The 22,247-nt window shown below is 37.2% G+C and overlaps 1 protein-coding gene across 2 annotated transcripts in view; it reads left to right on the top strand.

Annotated features, from left to right (window-relative positions):
- Nucleotides 1-22,247, top strand: part of TFEC (transcription factor EC) — a 77,116-nt gene that overhangs the window by 20,070 nt on the left and 34,799 nt on the right. For both annotated transcript variants that reach the window (XM_023760065.1, XM_006096227.3), the window contains exon 2: nucleotides 12,560-12,787. In XM_023760065.1, coding sequence (XP_023615833.1) covers nucleotides 12,608-12,787 — 180 coding nt within the window. In that variant the 5' untranslated portion in view covers nucleotides 12,560-12,607. The remainder of the gene's footprint in view (nucleotides 1-12,559; nucleotides 12,788-22,247) is intronic.

Here is a 22,247-nt window from a genome sequence, read left to right as displayed (position 1 = left end):
GATATTTGATTTATGACCTTTTAAAAAATTCTGTCTTGTTTCTCCTTTATTCTCTGCATCCTTGAAAGAACATTCACAACTTCATAATGAAAATAATATCAAAAGGTTACTATACCGAGGATGAAAAAATAATACATTCAAGCATTTCATGAGAGCTGTTTTAAGTTGAAAGTAACTGTAAAGTATAAAGCATCATTTAAATGTAATTGTTGATTTCTGAAGCAAAATGTCTTTTGTTTTATAAAAATAGTCAGAATAAATATTAATGCTTAAACATTATTTCAGTCAGCTAAACATCTTCATGAAAAGAAATTTAAGAAATTTTACTGAATCTAGCTTAAGTAATTAACTTGTGCATTTCCATACTTATAGGAAACAATTGAGTTGTATGAGAAACTTCTAAAAAAGCATATAAATGGTAGTATTAACTTATTTAAATGTAGCTATTAGCACCAAATGCAAATATGACTAATAACACAAAATATAATGTTATACCTGGATAATTTATTCTTAAATAATGGAACAATACATTTTTTCCATCATAGAATTGGTTTACTGACTTGGAAAGGACATGTCTTTTTTTTTTTTAATCCTCACCTGTGGATATATTTTCATTGATTTTCAGAGAGAATGGAAGAGAGAGGGAAAGACAGAGAGAAATATCGATGTGAGAGAAACACATCGATTGGTTGCCTCCTGCACATGACCTGACCAGGGCCCAAGCCAGGGAGGAGCCAGCAACCAAGGTACATGCCCTTGACTGGAATTGAACCTCGGACGCCTCTGTCCGCAGGCCAATGCTCTATCCACTGAGCAACACCAGCTAGGGCTGGAAAGGACATATCTTCATCTCATTAGTTCTTTATATATTATCAAGAAAATTTATTTAAAAATATTATGTATTAAAATTAAAATTTTAATACATAATATTTTTGGAAAATAAGCAATTATATATTTCACTAGTTAAAAATCTAGTTGTGATGACCCACTTGAGTCTTTTATTTATGATATTATAAGATTAAATGAAAAAAATATATGCAAAGCATATAGCATAGTCCTTTCTACATACATTAACCCTCAATTTTTTGGACCTTGATTTAATAGACTTTGAATTTAACAGACAAAATTTCTGGTCCATATGTCACATGTGAAAATTAACACCCTGTTAATTTTAATATGCCAAGATTTGTTTATAATGAAATTAACTAGTTACTTTTTGTTATTAATTCATTGCTATTTTAACAAATTTTAGTGAATAGGCCATATGTTGGAAAAAACATTGTAGTAATTCCCCCGACATAAATATTAGATACCTACAACTACAATCTACATATTCTACATATTTAAATCCAAGAGTGACCATTGGTAAACAATGTTCAGCAAATGATTAGTACGTGATCACACCACATCACCTGTGGAAACTGGTTCTGTTGTCCAGAGGTGTGACTTTCTGCAGCAGATTTTTTTTTAAATTTATCTTTATTGTTGAAAGTATTACTGACATCCCCTCCTGCCCCATTGGTCCCGTCCACCTGGCACCCGCCCCCTCTAGGCCTACCACACTATTCTGTGTCCATGGGTTACACATATATGCATATATGTTCTTTGGTTCATCTCTTCCCTCCCCCTTCTCTCTGAGATTCCTCTGCAGCAGTTTTAACCGCCCCCGCCCCCAATGTTCCCACATGCACTGAACCATGCCCCAGCCCTGTGCATTTATTTACTGGAGGTGACTGGTAAATGCACACACTTACTGGGCTTTTCAGTATAAATTTACAGCAATGCATATAGAAAACTGTTCTGTGAAATTAAACTTTTCATACGTACTTAACTTTTTTAGACAGTGAAATGTCTTATTTAGTAGACTATTCTTTTTTTAAATTTACCTTCATTGCTGAAAGTATTACAGATGTCCTCCTTTTTCACCCCAATGACCCCTTCTAGTATTTACCTGACAATGTAACACACACAAACTTCAAATAAGCATTTTGCAAAATGTGTGAAACTAGTCAATGGAACCTAGGGGAAAATAGAGTTTAGAATCACAATAGATTTTCCTTAATGTAATTAGAACTTGGGAGTCTCCCCTGCTTTGTTCCAGGCCTCTCCTCTTACAATTTTGTACATCCTCTAATTATCATCTCATCAGTTATCACCTAAGTATAGATGTTACATAAATTGCATCCATAGCCCATACCTTACTTCTGATTTCCAGACCCAGCTGACCACCTTTGAAACATCACAAACTCAATGTATTCAAAATCAAACTTATGATTCTATCCCTAAGTCCCAGTCTTCTACATGGGCAAAACTATCCATTCAGCAACTTAAGCCAAAAAACTCAGGTATCATTTCTTAATCAATTTCTAACATCCGTGGAAACCAGCTACTTGTTTCCATGTGACCACTTTACCCTGATCACATGGACCTAGGACAAGCAGCTCTTGTTTCTTTCCTGGACTTTATCATTTTACACCCCTAACATTCACCCAACCAAACTACTATGACCCCTTCCTTATGATAAAGAAAAATAAGTTACCTTTCTGTACTTAAAGAATTTTATAGTCTTGTCCTACTGGCTTACCCACTTCCTAGCACATCATAATCTCTCTGCTCTAGTCCCATTATTTCCTTTCAGTGCGTTTTTCTCATCTTGCTTCCTCCCACCAGGGTTTTGCACACGCTGCTCCACTTCCCTGGAATGCTTTTCTATACTCTCCCTCTTGTTGCTTCCTGTCATACTCCAGATTCAGCCCTATCGTTCCTTCCTCAGGAAACTTACCCCTGACTTCTGTCTAATCTTTCTCTACATGCTCATACTTCCTATCATGTGTAGCACTTGAACATTTACAGTCATTTGAGTGATTGTTTGATTAAAAATCTGTCTCTTTCACCTCTCCATGAGCTATGTGAGGAGAGAGATTTTGCTCACCATGCTTGACTTTGCTCACCATAATTACCAACCCAAGTGGCTAGCAAATAGAGACATGCATATATTTGTTAAGCAAATGAACTAGTAAAATTAGTAACAGAGACTGACTTTTTTGCAGAAAATGACTATTATTTGAATGATTTGTTCCCATTTTTATCTAGGTCTTTCTGCTTGATTTTGTGAGAACTTTTGATGTCATCGGGTTTATTACATTGTGTTATAATTATATGTTTAATTATCTCTATCTCCTAATAGATTGTGAACTCTTTGAAGACTGGATTATGTCTGTTGTGTTCATAATTTTATTCCCAAAGTTTAAACAGTAACATAAAACCTAATGTGTGGTAGGCACTCAAAAATATTTATAGAATTAATGAATGCTAAATCTGTGAATACAATGTCAATATATTTTAAAGCATCGTGGCTTAAGATTTTTGTATGTTTCATATTAACTTATTCTGGTTATTGATGATGTTGCCAGTTGACATTAGTATGTGCATGGCTCTTGTATTATTTTGAGGCCAACATGAGCTGGTCAGTCTCGATGTGATTCTTGATTGATGTCTATGGTTCAAAAACTCCAAATATACATGCTCTTCCAAAACAGATTAGACTAAATAAACCACAGTTACTGCTGCTTTATCTAATTCTTTTAGAGGTATAAAATGGTAATTTTACTGAGATACTAACATAAACAAAACAATACAGTAGATGGAATTGGATTAATTATAAGAGATTACAAGGGAAGCTTAGACTTTCTAGTGCAAATATGAGTGCTTGTGGAGTGCAAGCATTTTTACTGCTAGAACACTATTGAATTAGGAAAACTCTGATCAGTAACATTCATGCCTCCTAAAGTCTTTTAAGTGTGTCCTCAGAGACACACTGTTGGAATTATCCACATTCAAATGACTGGGACTGAAGGAATATATTAGAATCATATTTTATATTAGTATCTTTCAAATAGTTTTGGATTATATAATACTCAACTGAAATATGCTGACATTTACTCAGAAGCTAAGTAAAACTTTTGATGAACTGGGCCGTACTTTGTTCAGTTGTTATATCTCAATCAGACAAGCTCGACTTTATAATTTTAGTTTTAGTCAAGATGAGATTTATGGGTATATAAATATCCAAAGACTACTGTGAAGAAAGTGAGAGTTGAAGAAATGAGTTATTAATCTTTACTACAGAACCTTAACAAATGTCATATAGCTTTTATAAGTAGATACCTAGGAGGTAGTAGATTCATAAGCCCCCCAAAATAGATTTCCTCTTATAAAGCTCTGATACTTGGAACATAATTAATAGTTACCTATTACTCACTTGTGAAGTCAAAGCTTTTACTTCATTTATTAAATTCAAGCTTTAGTACAAAATTAACAAAATTAAATACTGTCACAGTGAATGGGGATGTCTTCCTTGTGTGTGTGTGTGTGTGTGTGTGTGTGTGTGTGTGTGTGTGTGTTTGGTGACAATGAGTATGTTTTTATTCACTATCACCTGGTAAAATATTTACAAGAAATGTATTTCTGGCTGAATATATTTCTTTCTGTCCTTGCAGATAGCTATACATGCTTACTAGGTAGGTGCCCATGTTTGCTTGATTAATTTGTTTGACTAGTAAATTAATGGTGATAAAGAGTCTTGTTACTGAGCTAATTTCTTATATGATGTTTGTCATCACTTTTTAGTATTGAGTTTTAAAAGACTAGTACCCTGAAGGTGTTTCATCTCCTCCCAGGCTCCGTGAACTCTGTTTAGATAAGTGGTCTCCAGGTGGATGGTGACACATGGGTCACAGACCTGCTTTCGGTAGAGGCATGACTTTCCCAGAGGACTGGCTCTAACAAAGAGCAAACTCTCATTGTTTGCTGAGTGACTGTTGAAAGAATTAGCTGAGGGAGGGCTTTTACCATTATCTTATGTTTTCTTTATCAAAAGATAACATTTTAATAATTATCTTTATTGTTGAAAATATTACAGATGTCCCCCCATTTTCCCCCATTGGTTCCCTCCATCCTGCACCCACTCCTCCCAGGCCTTCACCACACTATTGTCTGTGTCCATGGGTTATGCACAAATGCATATAAGTTCCCCAGTTAATCTCTCCCCACCCACCTCCTACCCCTGCCTTCCCTCTGAGATTCATCAGTCTGTTCCATGCTTCTATGTTTCTGGATCTATTTTGTTCATCAGTTTATTTTGTTCATTGGATTCCACATATGAGTGAGATCATGTGATACTTATATTTCTCCTTTTGGCTTACTTTTTTTATGCTAAAAGGTAGCATTTTTAAAGAAGTTAAAATATATACAAGCTTTAATGAATATAAACACATAGCAATATTTAAGGAGCTATGATACAACTGGTAAATATGACATGTACACCTTATACACAGGGTTTGTGGAGTCCTCTAAAGGTTGTTTTTTTTCTTGTTTGACTATTTCTAAAATTTCCTTGTACAATATACTCTCCCTGTTGTGATCCACTGGATGGATTCTGAAACCCATATAAGAATTAGGTCAAAAGATGATAGTGTAGAACAGTGACAAATAAATTGGGGGATGATTCATGTATCTAAGAGCATAAGTTGAAAACCACTGTGTGAAGATGAGGATGACTGGACATGGGGACTTTGAGAGTCTTTCCAGTTGGCACTGCGTGGCTGGCTCACATTCCTTCTCAGCTCTTCCACCCAGCGGGACATTTTAAATCCAAATGCAAATAGGACCACCTGATATTTTGTTAGTATTAATTAATTTCTAACTACATATTTGCTAATTTGTAGAGTTGAAAACTTCCAAGACTGATCTTAACTTTGAGAGGAAAAAAAAGACACCAGGGATTTGATACTCTAAATCATCTTCTGTTGTTTAAACTGCTAATGTCAGAGAATGAGATCCCACTTTTCTCTATGGTATTAGGATGCTTTTGCATGAATTTCCTTCAACTCTCCCCAAAAAGCAAAATTCCTGTATCTAGTGTAGTTCAAAAAGCAAGACTAGAAAAGGGGAAAAAGTAGAGATCATAGATACATATATTTTGTGCTTGTGATTCCCCAATTATTTGTTTTCTACAACCATGACAATGCTTTTTTCTCTTCCTTTCTGAACAACTCCTTTCCTTTAGCTCATTGTACTTGCAGGAATTTGTGTGATTCTAATCATTTTTTAGTTCTATTTTTACTGTTGACACTATTACAACAGATGTCCCCCATTTTCCTTCCCTTTCACCTTCTCTTCCCAGCCTGTCCCCCTTCCCTCTGGTCATCACCACACTATTGTCTGTGTCTATGGGTTTACATATATGTTCTTTGGCTAATCTCTTCACCATTTCCATCCAATCCCAGACTCCTGCCTCCCCTCTGACAGCTGTTAGTCTGTTTCCATGTATCCATGCCTCTCTTTCTATATTGTCCATTATTTTATTTTGTTCATTAAATTCCATATATAAGTGAGATCATATGGTATTTGTTTTTCTCTGACTGTCTTCTTTCACTTAGCATAATAATCTCCAGGTCCATCCATGATATTGCAAAAGGTAAGATTTCTTTCTTTTTTATGGCTGCATAGTATTCTGTTGTGTAAATGTACCATAGCCTTTTTATCTACTCATCTACTGATGAACTCTTGAGCCATTTCCAGGTCTTAAATATTGTAAATAACGCTGCTATGAACATAGGGGTTCATATATTCTTTCTGAGTGGTGTTTTGGAATTCTTAAGATAAATACCTAGAAGTGGGATCACTGGGTCAAAAGGCAGTTCCATTTTTAATTTGTTGAGGAAACTTCATACTGTTTTCCACAGTGGCTGCACCAGTCTGCATTTCCATCAGCAGTGCACTAGGATTCCCTTTTCTCCACATCCTTGCTAGCACTTGTTGTTTGTTGATTTATTGAAGATAACCATTCTGGAAGGTATGAAATGATATGTCATTATGGTTTTAATTTGCATTTCTCTGATGATTAGTGACATTGAACATTTTTTCATATGTCTATTGGCCATCTGTATGTCCTCTTTGGAGAAACATCTATGCATGTCCTTTGCCCATTTTTTAAAATCCTCACTTGAGGAGATGTTTCCATTGATTTCAGAGAGAGAGGAAGGGAAAAAGAGAGAGAGACAGAGATAGAGAGAGACAGAAACACATAGAGAGAATCATAGATTTGAGAGAGAAACAACAATCAGTTGCCTCACGTATGCCCCCAAACCAGGGATCAAATCTGCAACCTAGGCATGTGCTCTGACAAGGAATCAAACACACAACATTTTGGTGCATGGGACGATGCTCCAACCGACTGAGCCACCCAGCCATGACACCTTTGCCCATTTTTTTTTTAGTTGGGTTGGTTGTCTTTCTGGTGTTGAGTTGTGTAAGTTCTTTATATACAGGGTATCTCAAAAAAGGCATACACATTTTAACAGCTGATAGATCAAATTTGAAAGTGAAAAGTATTTTAACAAAAACTGCCTTTATAATTATTCAAAGTATGTATATACATTTTTGGGGAAACCCTATAGTTTAGAAATCAACTCCTCATTAGATATATCATTGAAAATATGTTCTCCCATACAGTGGCTTCCCTTTTCATTTTGTAGATCGTTTCTTTTGCTGTGCAGAAGCTTTTTAGTTTGACGCAGTCCCATTTTTTTTAATTGGTTTGTTTTGTTTCTCTTTCCCTAGGAGATATAGCAACAAAAATATTGCTATGAAAGATGTCTGAGATTTTACTGCCTAGGTTTTCTTCTAGGATTTTTATGGTTCTGTGACTTACATTTAAGTCTTTTATACATTTTGAATTTATTCTTGTGCATGGTGTAAGTTGGTGGTCTACTTTCATTTTTTTTGCATGTGCATGTTCAATTTTCCAAACACCTTTATTGAAGAGATTGTCTTTCCTCCATTGTATTCTCTTGTCTCATTTGTCAAACATTAATTGACCATAAAGGCATCAGTTTATTTCTGGGTTCTCTGTTTTGTTCCATTGATCTATACTTAATTTTAAAAAATACTTCAGATTACTCAGTAAGCACAGTTTTGGGTTCTCTTATTAATGGGTCTAAGCAATTTTATAGCTCATTAATACATATATTTCTTTTTAATAAATTTATTGGGGTGACATTGGTTAATAAGATTATATACATTTAAAGTCTACAATATTGTAATACATCATCTGTATATTGCATTGTGAGCTTATAAATTTAATCCCCTTCCATCATCCTACTAATATATTGACTCCCTTTACTGTCTTCAACCATTCCCACCCCCTTCACCTCTGGTAACCACAATACCTATATTTGTGATTTTTTAAAAAAGACCTACATCTCTCTTAGAATATGGGAATTTGACTACATTTGAAACAGATTTCTTTAAAAATTTTTAAGTTAAGTTTTATATTTTTATAACTTCAAATAATGGAACTTAAAAAAACACATACCACACAATTCTATCTAAAGCCTAGTTTGAGATAATTTATGTATCCAAATATGGAGTCTTCAGGATAATTGGCTTTGAAAACACTACTCTGCCTTTGTAAGTGCTATCAAAGTTTCAGTCAGATCAGTACCAAATTATATATTTGGGCTTTTTACTCGAGCTGATTCATATTATTCTGTGGGCCTTTGATCAAAAATAAATATAGTGGATGTTATAGTGCATGGCCTAGATTTTCCCCTGCATGACTGTCCTGCCTCTGATTAAAGCACATGGAGCTGACATTTTGTACAAAACAATGGTCAAATATCTGTAATATCATAAGTTCTACTATATATATATATATATATATATATATATATATATATATATATATATGGTCCTTTTTCTTGGCTGCCAGGATGCTCATGAGTAAATTTTATATTAAATTACAATATTAATCTTCAGCCTACATTTTCTGGTGCAACTACCTCTCACAAACATTCACAGCTTCTATTTATTTACAATATTTCAACAAACAGGGATACTATAAATAAAAAATATATTTTAAGTGAAATAAAACAGATTTCTATACATAGAGAAAACCTTGGACTTAAACTGACCATTATTATATTTAGTTTCCAGTAGCAAAGTGATAATATTGAGACATAATGCATAGTTCTGGAGGTATGATTTACTTATTGTTTTCAATAGCAAAATTTCCCTATATGTAGATGGTCTTAATCTCTTTCACAGGTTAATGAATCAAATCACAACATATAGCTGCTTCAGCTTGCTAGATTAAGACTGTTACTCTGATAATGGTTTATCTGTTTCTGTTGTGGATTCCCAAAGCTCTCTAATGTCACTAAAGTTAATCATACACTCTACTTTGTTGACCCATTCATTCAATAATTCATTGAATACATGCAGTTTACATATTTTAAGAAGCCTATTGTGCGGCCCTATTTGGTTTGGCTCAGTGGATAGAGAGTCAGCCTGTGGACTGAGGGGTCCCAGGTTTGATTCTGGTCAAGGGCACATGCAGAAAGTAGCTGATCAATGATTTCTCTCATTATTGATGTTTCTATCTCTCTCTCCCTCTCTCATTATTGATGTTTCTATCTCTCTCTCCCTCTCCCTTCCTCTCTAAAATCAGTACAAACATAAAAAAGAAAAAAGAATCTGGGTTGTGTGTAGGAAATATGACAATATAGCAGCCAGCAAAGTAAACACAGTGCTAGCATTGGAGATCATGTATTTTTCTTTCCTGTCTAGACCATGCCTAGACTGCAAGGTCTTTGAAGGCAGACACTGCAACTATCTCCTTTCTACCTTCAGTGTACCATTCCGTACACACATTCTGGGCACTGAAAACATATTTCTTAAAAATTTTTTTTAAAAAATTTATTGATTTGAAAGAGAGAGATAGACTTTTTTTGTTTCACTTATTTATATATTCATTGGTGGATTCTTCTATGTGCCCTGTCTGGGGAATGAACCTGCAAACTTGGTGTACTGGGACAACACTCCAACCAACGGAGCTCCTGGGCTAGGGCAGAAAACGTATTTTTTACATAAGTGAATAAATGAACAATGGCAACCTATAGTTTCATTCACTTCATCCAGACAAATACTGGGACCTTCAGTGAAACAGCTCTAATACATAGTTTTATAGTTGTATCCTTAGATCCCAGGCAATGTAAAATTATTTTTAAATTGGCTCATATGATTGAACTGATGTTTTACGCTTAGTTGTGTCATTGTTCTGATATCAGTCCATGATTAGAAAACATAGAAATTTTTCTGGGCAGTAGCTTCATTCCATTCCATTGATTCTTTGTCTACTCTACTGAGCTTTTAGACTCTTCTGCTTCGTTTACAGGTGTTACATGGATTGGGTCCAAGTTAGTCTTCACTTTTGCCTGCTAAACATTTGGAATTCCTTAAGTAACCAATAATTTAGGCAGAATTAGAGTTGGTTCCATTTTATACTTTATTTTCTCTCTGTATAGAGTGGTCTAAAGAGGACATGGCAGTCTTGCTCTGAGAAAGGAAGGTATTTCTATGAGTTCCTTTTCACGACTTTGTGACTTCCAATGTCCTTTATTGTTTCATTTTTATATTTTGCATTTGAGATTTCCTTCTTTTCTCCTTATGCAAGACCATCTCCTTCCAACACCTGATTTATAACCGTTTTATCTTTTAATTAGTTTTTTATAACCACTTCTTTGTGTGGCATTTTAAATTTGTTGTATACATTACTGAGCCAATAAGTGTAATGTTTAAGATGACAGGGTCTGGATTCTGGCTTCATCCCTTTCTTGAGGAGTGGTAACATGTAGTCACTTTATCTCTAAGTCTCGGTGGCTTCATCTACATGCTGCAAGGGAACCTATCTCCTAAGGCTCTCCCAAGGATTAAATGAATGTGGGTAAATTGCTTAGCACAGTGGTTGGTAACTATTGCATATTATTGTCATTATTATTGCTTTTGTTGTAGTTGATATTAATAGTGCCTTAGATGGAAAACGTCTAGGGCCCTGGGATCACCTCTGTGACTTCTCTTGTGGTCCTGATGTAACACAAATGCAAGCACTCTAATGAAACTTTCCTAGCCAGTGGATGAAAAGTGAAAAATGAATTAGTTAATGCTATAAGTTCTGATTCAACATACTTTTTTTTAGAAGAGATATTTTCCATTTGTAGATATACAATGTACTCTAGCATTTAGTTACATTGTGTAAGAGATTCAGATTTGTGAATATGAAAATAGTACTTATAATGTATATTTCATAAATGCATCTAGATGAAGAAGAATAAACTTAAAACTGTAGGATAATCTAAACAGCTACCCTAAAAAATTACCCATGACATTTTAATGCAATGTTATTTTACCAGCACAAATTTAAAGTTCATAATAATATAATTAGTAACATGTAAAATCTTTATTACCAATCTTAATCTTTTGTTATATGACTGAAAATTATTTTATGGCAGTACAATTAAAATAATGCTAAAAATGTCAGCATAACAAAATTAAACTAAAGTAACTACTACAATATGGTACCCCAAACCAGCTAATTTAAATGCAAAATACTTCATAAATGCTATTTATCTGAATTAATGCATATTAAGGGCTTTAAGGAGTAGTTTGTGTAACTGAAATAAACAAAAAATAAGCACTGTGCAGCCATCTTTACTATTGTTTAACATGAGGGAAATATTAATTAGGTCTATAATAGGCCACTTGAGGAAAATGTATCCACATCACAGCTTAGTTAATATAAAGAGGGCTGGCAGGCTTTCCTGAGCTTTTAAGAGGAAAGCTTGAAATGCTTAAAGTTGTCCTCATACAAATAATGGTATGTTGTTAACTATGACAGCTAGACTCAAGATGCTCAGAATATTAAGTCTGTGATTTGAAAAAGGAGTTTCAAAATATTAGACCATTTTTTCTGTCATTCAGAATGACTCTCCCAAAGTTTTGTTTTTATAAAGTGGGAATATGGAAGGGTTTAAAAATAAGATTATTAAAAAATTTAAATATGCCTGGTATAGAAACTAAAAAATATAGAAAAGTGAAAATAATCACCTAGATTTTCACCACCCATAAAATACTACACTTAATATTTAGTATATATATTTCTTGTTTCTGCTCCTTCCTGGGTAATTTAAAAAATTAAATAAAAAATAGTTGTTATTATATCCTATAGAATATTTATATTTGTAATGTAAAGGAATCTAATGAAATACAAAAATCACTAATAATAATGAATCAACTGTACTTTCCTTGTATTATTTCAACCTTTCTTTTTGAGACCCTCAAAAAGTAATGCTAGTTATATGTTTATTCCCAATTTTGTTTTATTTGCATGTAATTTTGAGGGTTATTCTTAAAAACATGGCTAGCATTTAAACGATTTTAGTAAACTTTGAACCATAAATTTGAGAGAAACTAGATGTTATAGTGTGTTTATTGCCATCTATAATAATAAAAGCGTAAGATGCAAATAGTCTGAACGGCCAAACAGCGAAACAACTATCTGGACGACCTTCTGGATGACTCTCCAGATGAGCCGGGGCTGTGAGGGCCTACTCTTACACAATTTCGTGCATTGGGCGCCTAGTAATTCGATTATTGAGAATGGAACTTTGAAATGCCAGATGATGGTACACATAGCAGTTGTTTGTTTTATATTTTGTAGGTCCCCACACACCTGGAAAGTCCTGCCAGACATCAAGTAAAACCCTCCATGACCCTTGACCATCAGATCCTCAATCAGACTATTAAACGGTCCCACCCTTCAACGCAAAGCAGTGCGCTTGTGGTACAGCATGCACACCCGTCCCCGGAGAGTGACCCAGGCATCACTGGAAATCCACTCACCACGTTGCTAACTCTTAGGAAAGAAGATGACAATGTGGAATGGCATGTATGTCTAACAGCTGCTATGAAAATATATAATGAGTGTTTTTTTTAAGTATTCAAAGAAATTGAGGTTGACATTTTGATAGTAAAAATTCCAAATACAAATTCACTTAACAAAAGAGGTGTCTTAATTCATTAATTTGTAATAATTAGTTATGCACATTAATTATGCATAATGCAATATAAAATTTATGTCAATACTCATTTCAGATATGTATCAATATAAGTCAAAATAATCTCTAATATATGTTAAGAATATTTAGCTTTGGGGGGGCATGGAAAGATCTTTGCTATAAAGTGGAAAAAATGAAAATATTTTCTTTTTTAATAAAAGAGATTTCCCTCAGCTGAGAATCAAGCACAGTCCTTCACAAGTAGAGTATTCAGTAACCACTGAAAGACTTATGGGTCCATTGCACATACTGGAACCTAGACTCTTACCACTTTACTGATAATAAGCCAAAGTTTATTCTGGAGTTATTTGGCTTTTATTAATATAAACAACCTATACTTAGACTCTGTATGATAACCATTTAAAAATGTATTTTTTTCTTAAGTTTCAGGTATACAGCATAGTGATTAGACAATTATATAATTTAAAGTGTCCCTCCTCCCCCCAATATTTTCAGTACCCACCTGGCACCATATATACATAGTTATTATTGACTATACTCCCTATGCTGTGACTATTTTGTGACTATCCATTTGCACTTTTTGATCCCCTTAATATTTCACCCAATACCCCACCCCACCTCCTCTATGGCTACCATCAGTTTGTTCTCCATATCTATGAGTCTGTTTCTTTTGTGTTTGTTCATTTGTTTTGTCCTGTGAAATAATATGATATTTACATTTGTCTGCCTAACTTATTTCACTTAGCATAATACCCTCTAGGTCCATCCATTCTGTGGTAAATGGTAAGACTTCATTCTTTTATTAGTAGTCCAGTAATATTCTATTAATATTCATGTACTATTACTTCTATAGCCAATCTCTACTGATGGGCACTTGTGTTGCTTCCATATCTTGGTTATTGTAAATAATGCTGTTATGAACATAGAGGTGCATATGTTCTTCCTTTCTTTCTTTCTTTCTTCCTCCCTCCCTCCCTCCCTCCCTCCCTCCCTCCCTCCCTCCCTCCCTCCCTTCCTTCCTTCCTTCCTTCCTTCCTTCCTTCCTTCCTTCCTTCCTTCCTTCTTTTTTAATAAATGATGCATCTGTAATTTAAACCAGAATTTGCTAATAGATAGATAGATATTGTACATATGTGAGATAATATGTACAGATATATAGGCAATATATCTATATCTGTTTGCTTATTATTTTTTAAATTTAAATTGTTTATTGTTTAAAGTATTACATGAGTCATCTTTTCCCCCCCAATGACCTCTCCCTGGCTCCTCCCATCCCCCAGCACATGCCCTCATCTCCCTACTGTCTGTGTCCATTGGTTATGCTCATATGCATGCATACAAGTCCTTTGGTTGATCTCTTACACCCTTACCATCTGCCTTCCCTCATAGGTTGGACAGTCTGTTCAATGCTTCTATGTCTCTGGTTCTATTTTTGTTCACCAGTTTATGTTCATTATATGTTCTTTCAAATTAGTGTTTTGATTCCTTCAGATAAATTTCCAGAAGAGGAATTGCTGGGTCATAAGGCAGTTCCATTTTTAATTTTTTGAGGTAACTCCATACTGCTTTCCACAATGGCTGCACCAATGTATTCTCACCAATGGTGCATGAGGGTTCCCTTTTGTCATATAATTGCCAGCACTGGCTGTTTGTTGCTTTATTAATGACTAGAGGCCCAGCGCACAAAATTAGTACATGGGGGAGGGGTGTGTGTGTCCCTCAGCCCAGCCTGCACCCTCTCCAATCTGGGACATCCCCTCTCACAATCTAGGACTGCTGGGTCCCAACTGCTCACCTGCCTGCCTGCCTGATTGCCCCTAACCACTTCTGCCTGCCAGCCTGATCACCCCCTAACCACTCCCCTGCCAGCCTGATAGACGCCTAACTGCTTCCTTGCTGGCCTGGTCACCCTTAACTGCCCTCCTCTGCCGGCCATCTTGTGGTGGCCATTTTGTGTCCTCATGGGGGCAGCCATCTTGTGTGTTGGAGTGATGGTCAATTTGTATATTACCTCTTTATTATATAGGACTAGTGGCCCGGTGCATGAAATTCATGCATGGGGGGAGGGGGGGAGGGTGTTCCTCAGCTCGGCCTGCACCCTCTCCAATCTGGGACCCCTTGGGGGATGTTTTCAGGCTGGCCACACCCTCTTCAGTGTGGGGGTTCCCACTGGGGTGCCTGGCCAGCCTGGGTAAGGGGCTGAGGGCCATTTTCAGGCTGGCCATGCCTGCCCCCAACTGACTACCACTGATGGCCTGCTCACCCCGAATTGCCCCGCCCTCCCCCTCCGGCCTGATCACACCCAACGGCCCCCCCAACAGCCTGATCACCCACAACTGCCATCTCCTCTTGGCCTCTAACCGCCTCTACCTCAGCCCCGCCACCATGGCTTTGTCCAGAAGAAAGTCTGGAAGGTCTCCTGGAAGGACTCCTAGTCTAATTAGCATATTACCCTTTTATTAGTATAGATAGAGGCCTGGTGCATGGGTGGGGGCTGGCTGGTTTGCCCTGAAGGGTATCCCGGATCAGGTGGGGGTCCAAACTGGGGAAGGTGCCAGCCTGGGCATGGGGCTGGGGCAGTTTGCAGGCCAGCCACACCCCCATGGGTGAGGGTCCCCACTGGGGGGGCATGGCCAGCTTGGGTGAGGGGCTGAGGGCCGTTTACAGGCCCCTCCCTCAGACGCCGGCCCGGGCGACCCAAGCCTCCCACAAGCTCAGGCCAGCTCTGTGGCTGCCGCCCACAGGCCCCTCCTTTGGCAGCCAGCCCAGGCTGGTGGGAAGCTTGGCTTCCTCCATTGCCGGGGGAAACCCAAGCCTCCTGCCCACTCTGGCTGGCTCCGTGGCTGCTGCCATCTTTGTCCCGCTAATTTGCATATTCCTTCCTGATTGGCTGTCGGGTGTCATGGAGGTATGGTCAATTTACATATTTGTCTATTATTAGTGTAGATAGCCATTCTGAAAGGTATGAGGAGATAGTTCATTCTGGTTTTAATGTTTATTTCTCTGATGATTAGTGATGTTGAGCATCTTTTCAGATCTCTATGTATGTCATCTTTGGAGAAGTGTCTATTCAGATTATCTACTCATTTTTAATTGGATTGTTATTTTGGTGTTGAGTTGTATGAGTTCTTTATAAATTTGAATATAAACCCCTTATCAGATGTATCATTAGCAAATAGCTCCCCACATTCAGTAGATTGTATTTTTGTTTTGTTGATAGTTTTCTTTGCTGTAGAAAATCTTTTTAGTTTGTTGTAGTCCCATTTGTTTCTATTTTATTTATTTTTCCCTACTAGAGGGGATGTATCAGAAAAACAATTACTAAGAGAAATGTCAGAGATTTTACTTTCTATTTTTTTTCTAGTTTTATGGTTTTGAGTCTGACATTTATCTTTAATCCATTTTGAGATTTTCCTTGTATGTGATATAAGAAGGTGATCTAGTTTCATTTTTTATATGTACCTGTACAATTTATCAAAAATCACTTATCAGACTATCTTTACCCAATATTTCCTCTTGCTTCCTTTGTTAAATATTAATTAAACATATGGTTATGGGTTTATTTATGGGCTCTCTATTCTGTTCCATTGACCTATATGTCTGCTTTTATGCCAGTGCCATTCTGTTTTAATTACTAGCCTTGTAGTATCTATACTAATAAAAGGGTAATATGCTAATTAGACCGAAAGACCTTCCGGGAGACCCTCCGGCCATCTTTCCGGACAAAGCCATGTGGTGGGGCTGAGGTAGAGGTGGTTAGGGGCGATTGGGCCGGCAGGGGAGGGCAGTTGGGGGTGATCAGGCTGGAAGGGGAGTCTGTTAGGGTTGATCAGGCAGGCAGGCAGGTGAGCAGATTGGAGCCAGCGGTTCCGGATTGCGAGAGGGATGTCCAACTACCGATTTAGGCCAGATCCCACAAGGATCGGACATCCCCCGAGGGGTCCCCGATTGGAGAAGATGCAGGCTGGGCTGAGGGACACCCCCCCCCCCACATGATCTTTATGCACTGGGCCACTAATAATTTGATATCAGGTAGCCTGATACCTTTAACTTTGCTCTTCTTTCTCAAGTTTGCTGTGACTATTTTAAGTCTTTTAAGGTTTCACATAAATCTTTGGGTTATTTGTTCTAGTTCAGTGAAATACACCATTGGTATTTTTATAGGGAATTGTGTTGAACCTAAAGATTGCTTAGGTAATATAGACATTTAAATGATGTTAATTTCTTCTAAGTATAAAAATGATATATGCTTCCATTTTTTTTGTATCTTGTTTGATTTCTTTCTTCAAATATTACTATTTTTTGAGAACAGGTTCTTTACCTCCTTTGCTAAATCTATTTCTATGTATTTCATTATTTTTTGATATGATTATAAATGGATTTTTTTTTTAGTTTCCCTTGCTGATAGTTCTTTTTTTGTATACAAAAATATGATCCACTTCTTAATATTTCTTTTATATCCTGCTACATTTCTGAATTCATTGATCAGTTCTATTAGTTTTTTGGTAGAATCTTTAGGGTTCACTACATATAGTATCATGTCATCTGTAAATAATGGCAGTTTTACATCTTCTTTTCTTAATAGATGCCTTTTCCCCCTTTTCTTCTTATCTGATTGCTGTGACTAGGATTTCTAGTACTATCTATATATATATAAAAGCCAAGTGACTGGAATGACCAGAATGACCAGAATGACCGGTCGCTATGACGCACACTGCAGCTGGCCAACCGGCCCAATCGGGAGCAGGGCCAGCTGGCCAACCTCCCACAGCCCCGCCCCCTGGCCCTGATTGTCCAGATCGGGGAAGGCTGGCTGGACCCCACCCATGCACGAATTAGTGCACTGGGCCTCTAGTGTTGAATAATAGTGATGTAAATGAATAATCTCTGTCTAGTTTCTACTCTTAAGGGAGACACTTGCAGTTTTTCCCCATTAAGTATAATGTTAGTTGTGGGTTTGTCAGATATTGCTTTTATTATGTTGCATGATGATCCCTCTATTTGCACTTTCCTGATACTTTTTATCATTAATGGGTGCTCAGTTTTGTCAAATTTTCTACAGCTATTGATATGATCATATCATTTTTATCTTTCATTTTTGGAGAGAGAGGAAGGAAGAAGGATAGAGAGATAGAAACATCAATGAGAGAGAAACATCATCAATTGACTGCTTCCTGCATGCCCCTCCTGGGGATTGAGCCTGAAACCCGGGCATGTGCCCTGACCAGGAAGTGAACCAGCCACCAACCTCTTTGTTCATGGGTCAATTCTCAACCACTGAGACACACTAGTCAGACTCTTTCTTCTTCTTAAAGAAGTCCATTTAACATTTTTTGTAAAACTAGTTTGATGGTAATTAATTCCTTCAGCTTTTTCTTGTCGGCAAACTTCATTATTTCTCCTTCAATTTTAAATGATCATCAGTTACACTAATCTCGATTGTAGGTCCTTACTTTTCTTCACTTTGAATATTTCATGCCAAACCCAGCCTAAAATGGTTCTGTTGAGAAATCAGCTTACAGTTTAATTGGAGCTCTTTTGTAGGTAAGTAACTGTTCTATTTCAGCTTTTAGGATTTTCTTTTTGTCTTAGACCTCTGCCATTTTAATTATAATCTGTTTTGGTGTGTGCCTCTTTGAGTTCATCTTGTTTAGGACTACCTTTGTTTCATGGACTTGTGTGTCTTTTTTCTTCACCAGGTTAGAGAATCCATTGTTTTCAATCCCTTCCTCTCTCGCTTTTCCTTTTGGTACTCCTATGATGCAGATGTTGTTACTCATTATGGTGTCTCAGAGTTCCTTAAAATACCCTTATTTAAAAAAAATCTTTTTGCTGTTCTGATTCAGTGTTTTCTGTTGCCTTTTCTTACAAATTACTGATTCAATTACCTGCTTCAACTCATCTGCTGTTGATTCTTTCAAGCATTTGATTTATTTCAAATATTGTATTCTTCATTTCTGTCTGATTCTTTTTTATGGTTTCTGTGTCCCTTTTTATGCTTACTATCTCTTTAAATTTTCACTGAGTTCATCCATTCTTCCCCTAAGTCCCTTGAAAATCCTTATAATAATTTTTTTGAACTCTGTATCTGGCAGAGTACCTGCCACATTTCATTTAGTTCATTTTTTGGCAATTTCTCCTATTCTTTCATTTGGGGAATTCTTATTTGTCTCCCCATTTTGGCTGTCTCTATGTATTTGTTTGTGTATTAGGTAGATCTGCTATGTTTCCCAGTCTTGTTATGGTGACCTTATATTGTAGGTATCCTGTGGGGATCATTTGCACAGTCTCCCTGGTCACCTGAGCTAGGTGCTTCAGAAATGCTTTTTTGTGTGGGTTACGTGAGCCTGCTTGTGGTAGTTGTGTTTTGATTTTTGTTGGCCTGTTTGTGGATTGCCTTGACGCTTTTCTCACTGAAAGTGAAGATTGACCTGGACCACAGTGCACAAGCTGCTTTGCAATGACTGATCCCACAAAGTAAAATTAGCCCCTGCAGTGTCTGGTGCCTGCTGAGATTTTCCCTTGGGATGTGTCTCTTGTGGAGCTAATTGTGTCATGCTCTGATGTGGTCTGAATCCAACCACAAGGTAAATGTGTTGGTTCTGGAGCCTCTTGGGAGGGAATCTGGTGGAGGTCAGTGTCAGACACTGCCTGTGACTGGCTCTGTGCTACCTTTTAGGAGCTCCAAAGTGATCCACAAATTTGGCCACCTCTGCTAGGCCTGGGTGCACATGGGAGGGGCCAGGATTCAGACCATGGCTGACTGACATCAGCACTGAGTCCAGGTCAGGTCAGCAAAAGGCCCAAGGCACCCTGAAATCCACCTCTGTTTGCCAGACACCTGTTAGGCTCAGTCCTGAAAGAGCTTCTTGTGGTAAACAAATTCTATGAGGTAGTTTCTTAGTGAGTCACCAGGTAAGGGCCAGTGGTGTTTACCAGGTTGATACAGATTCAAACTTCATGCTAGTGCTGGGTCTAAGGCCATTCAGCAATTGTCCCAGAGTACACCATAGCCATCCACCAGCTGCCAGAGGCCCAAGGATCTTTATGGTAAGGCTGAGACTTAGAAAGTCATCAGGGTGAGGCCAGCAGTATTTATCAGGCTAAAAACCACCAAGATTTGGCCATGGGGAGGAAGGGCTCTACATAGGAATGGTGGCACCCATTAGGTGGGCAAGAGAAAGAAGGCCCTCAACCTAGAGCCACACAATTCTGTCTCTGACAGTCCCAGAGTTTGCCCAGACCTCCTCAAGAGTCCTCCATGAACGTCTTTACTGTGGGCCAAACTGGCGCAGGGGTCCTCAAACTACGGCCCGCGGGCCACATGCGGCCCGCAGAAAACATTTGTTTTTTTACTTCAAAATAAGATATGTGCAGTGTGCATAGGAATTTGTTCATAGTTTTTTTTTTTTAAACTATAGTCTGGTCCTCCAAAGGTCTGAGGGACAGTGAACTGGCCCCCTGTTTAAAAAGTTTGAGGACCCCTGGTACAGCATGCAGACTCCCACACAGGGTCCAAGCTTGGAAGAAAGGAGCCACAGGGAGTCAGAAGGGTGAAGCCTCGTCAGTTTCCCGTGTGCTGCCGTTTGATACTCAACCCAGTAAAGATGATATCGCTGGGTGGTGTAGAAGAAGGCCTCAGCCTAGGACCTTGCTGCTGTTCCATTAACCTTCTTCATAAAGCCACACTACCCAGTCCCTCCCTGCATGACTCTAGTTTGCTTTGATCTGCTTTCCCTCCGTGATGTTCAGGATGAGTGATCATGGGTGAGATTTTGTGTGCTGGCCCTTTAAGAGGGAGCCTGATTTTCTGGCAGAATCCTGTCATTCCCTAGCAAACAAATCCTTGCTGATTTTCACAGTCAGATGTTACATGGGCTCCTCTTCTTCTCTGGTTCTGGCTGAGGACCATGATTGAAGAATTCTTGCTCCTCAGGGCGGACCTTAGCAACTGAACTATCATTCGGATTTCTGATGGCCCCATGTGGATGTCAGGCCTTTTCTTTTCAGTGTCCACCCTTCCAGTGAGTCTCGATGGGGCTTTTTCTATAAAACCTTGGTTATAAGACAAAGGTTCAGCTAGTCTTTAGTTGGTTATGCAGGTTGATTGTTCCATAATTTAATTGTTCCATAATTTTGGTTTGGTCCTAGGAGGAGGTGAGTGTAACTTTCACCTACACTGCTGCCATCTTGGAAACTCCCTCAAGATATTTAGCTTTAATTTTAAAGGTTTTTGACTACATTAATTCACATTATTTATCAATAGTTATATTATCTTAAATACACATTAAAATAAAACAGGCAGAAGTTTGAATAGTAGTACATATGTGCTCTAGAAATGTTCATTAGAATAAGACTGGAATTATACATGGAATATTTTACTATTGATTATCTATTTATTCATTTCTACTTTTAAAAACTACTGTTTACTATGAGGCACTAAGAATGCAAAATAAATGAGGGTATCTAGCTTCAGGGAACTTATACTTATTGTGACTTAATTGTACGTGAGCCTTCAAAAAATGTCAAAGAATGAATCGAACTGGGAAACAACTAGAACTGGGGAAAAAAGATTTTTAATATCTCAGAAGAACTATATTAATAACTGAGCTTTCTATTCTTTCCTTTTTTTCTTCTTCTTTCCCCATTTGATTTGTTAGAAGGAGCCATGGTTCTATGATCTCTCAGGTTTAATTTCCCAATATACATTCCTGATGAATATTACTGATTTCAGGTCACTGCTTTTTAGATATTAAGTCCCTAGCCTCCAGCTATAAAAGAGTAATGCTTAATATCCTATTATTTGAATTCCAAATGATAAAGATTTTTATTGTGTGTACAAGTTTTATGTTAATCTGGAAGAGGTAAAAAACATAAGAATCTGGTATATTGTTTAATGAAATATAAAACAACCAAAAAACAAGATTCATTGAAATCCAAAACTGAATATAAATCTCTATATGTATATTTACTTAAACTTTTCAATAGTTGGTCTATAAGGAATCCTCCCTCCCAAATGTAGAACTAGATTCTCTAGTCACTCTATGAAGATCATAAAAATGTATGTAGAACGAAAATCATCTGTACAGTAAATATTAGAACTAACCCAGTACAATTTATCTTACAACCACGTTCTTCCAAAGTTCATTTCCTTGTGTGAGAGTTATTTCTAAAGGAAAAAGACAAATCCCAAAGGATATGCATATGCCAGCCAATTCTAGGCAGAAGCCAGAAATGATCTTATTATATGTCTTATGAAATATGTGTTCTAAAAAATAAGAATGAATAATTAACATATATCAGTCTTCTCAGTTTTTCTTAGTAAATGTT

The sequence above is a fragment of the Myotis lucifugus genome, unplaced genomic scaffold (genome assembly GCF_000147115.1).
Source record: "Myotis lucifugus unplaced genomic scaffold, Myoluc2.0 scaffold_171, whole genome shotgun sequence".
In the NCBI taxonomy this organism is placed as follows: domain Eukaryota; kingdom Metazoa; phylum Chordata; class Mammalia; order Chiroptera; family Vespertilionidae; genus Myotis; species Myotis lucifugus.
Note: the sequence above shows the minus strand (reverse complement) of the source record. Positions and strands in the feature narration are given on the sequence as shown.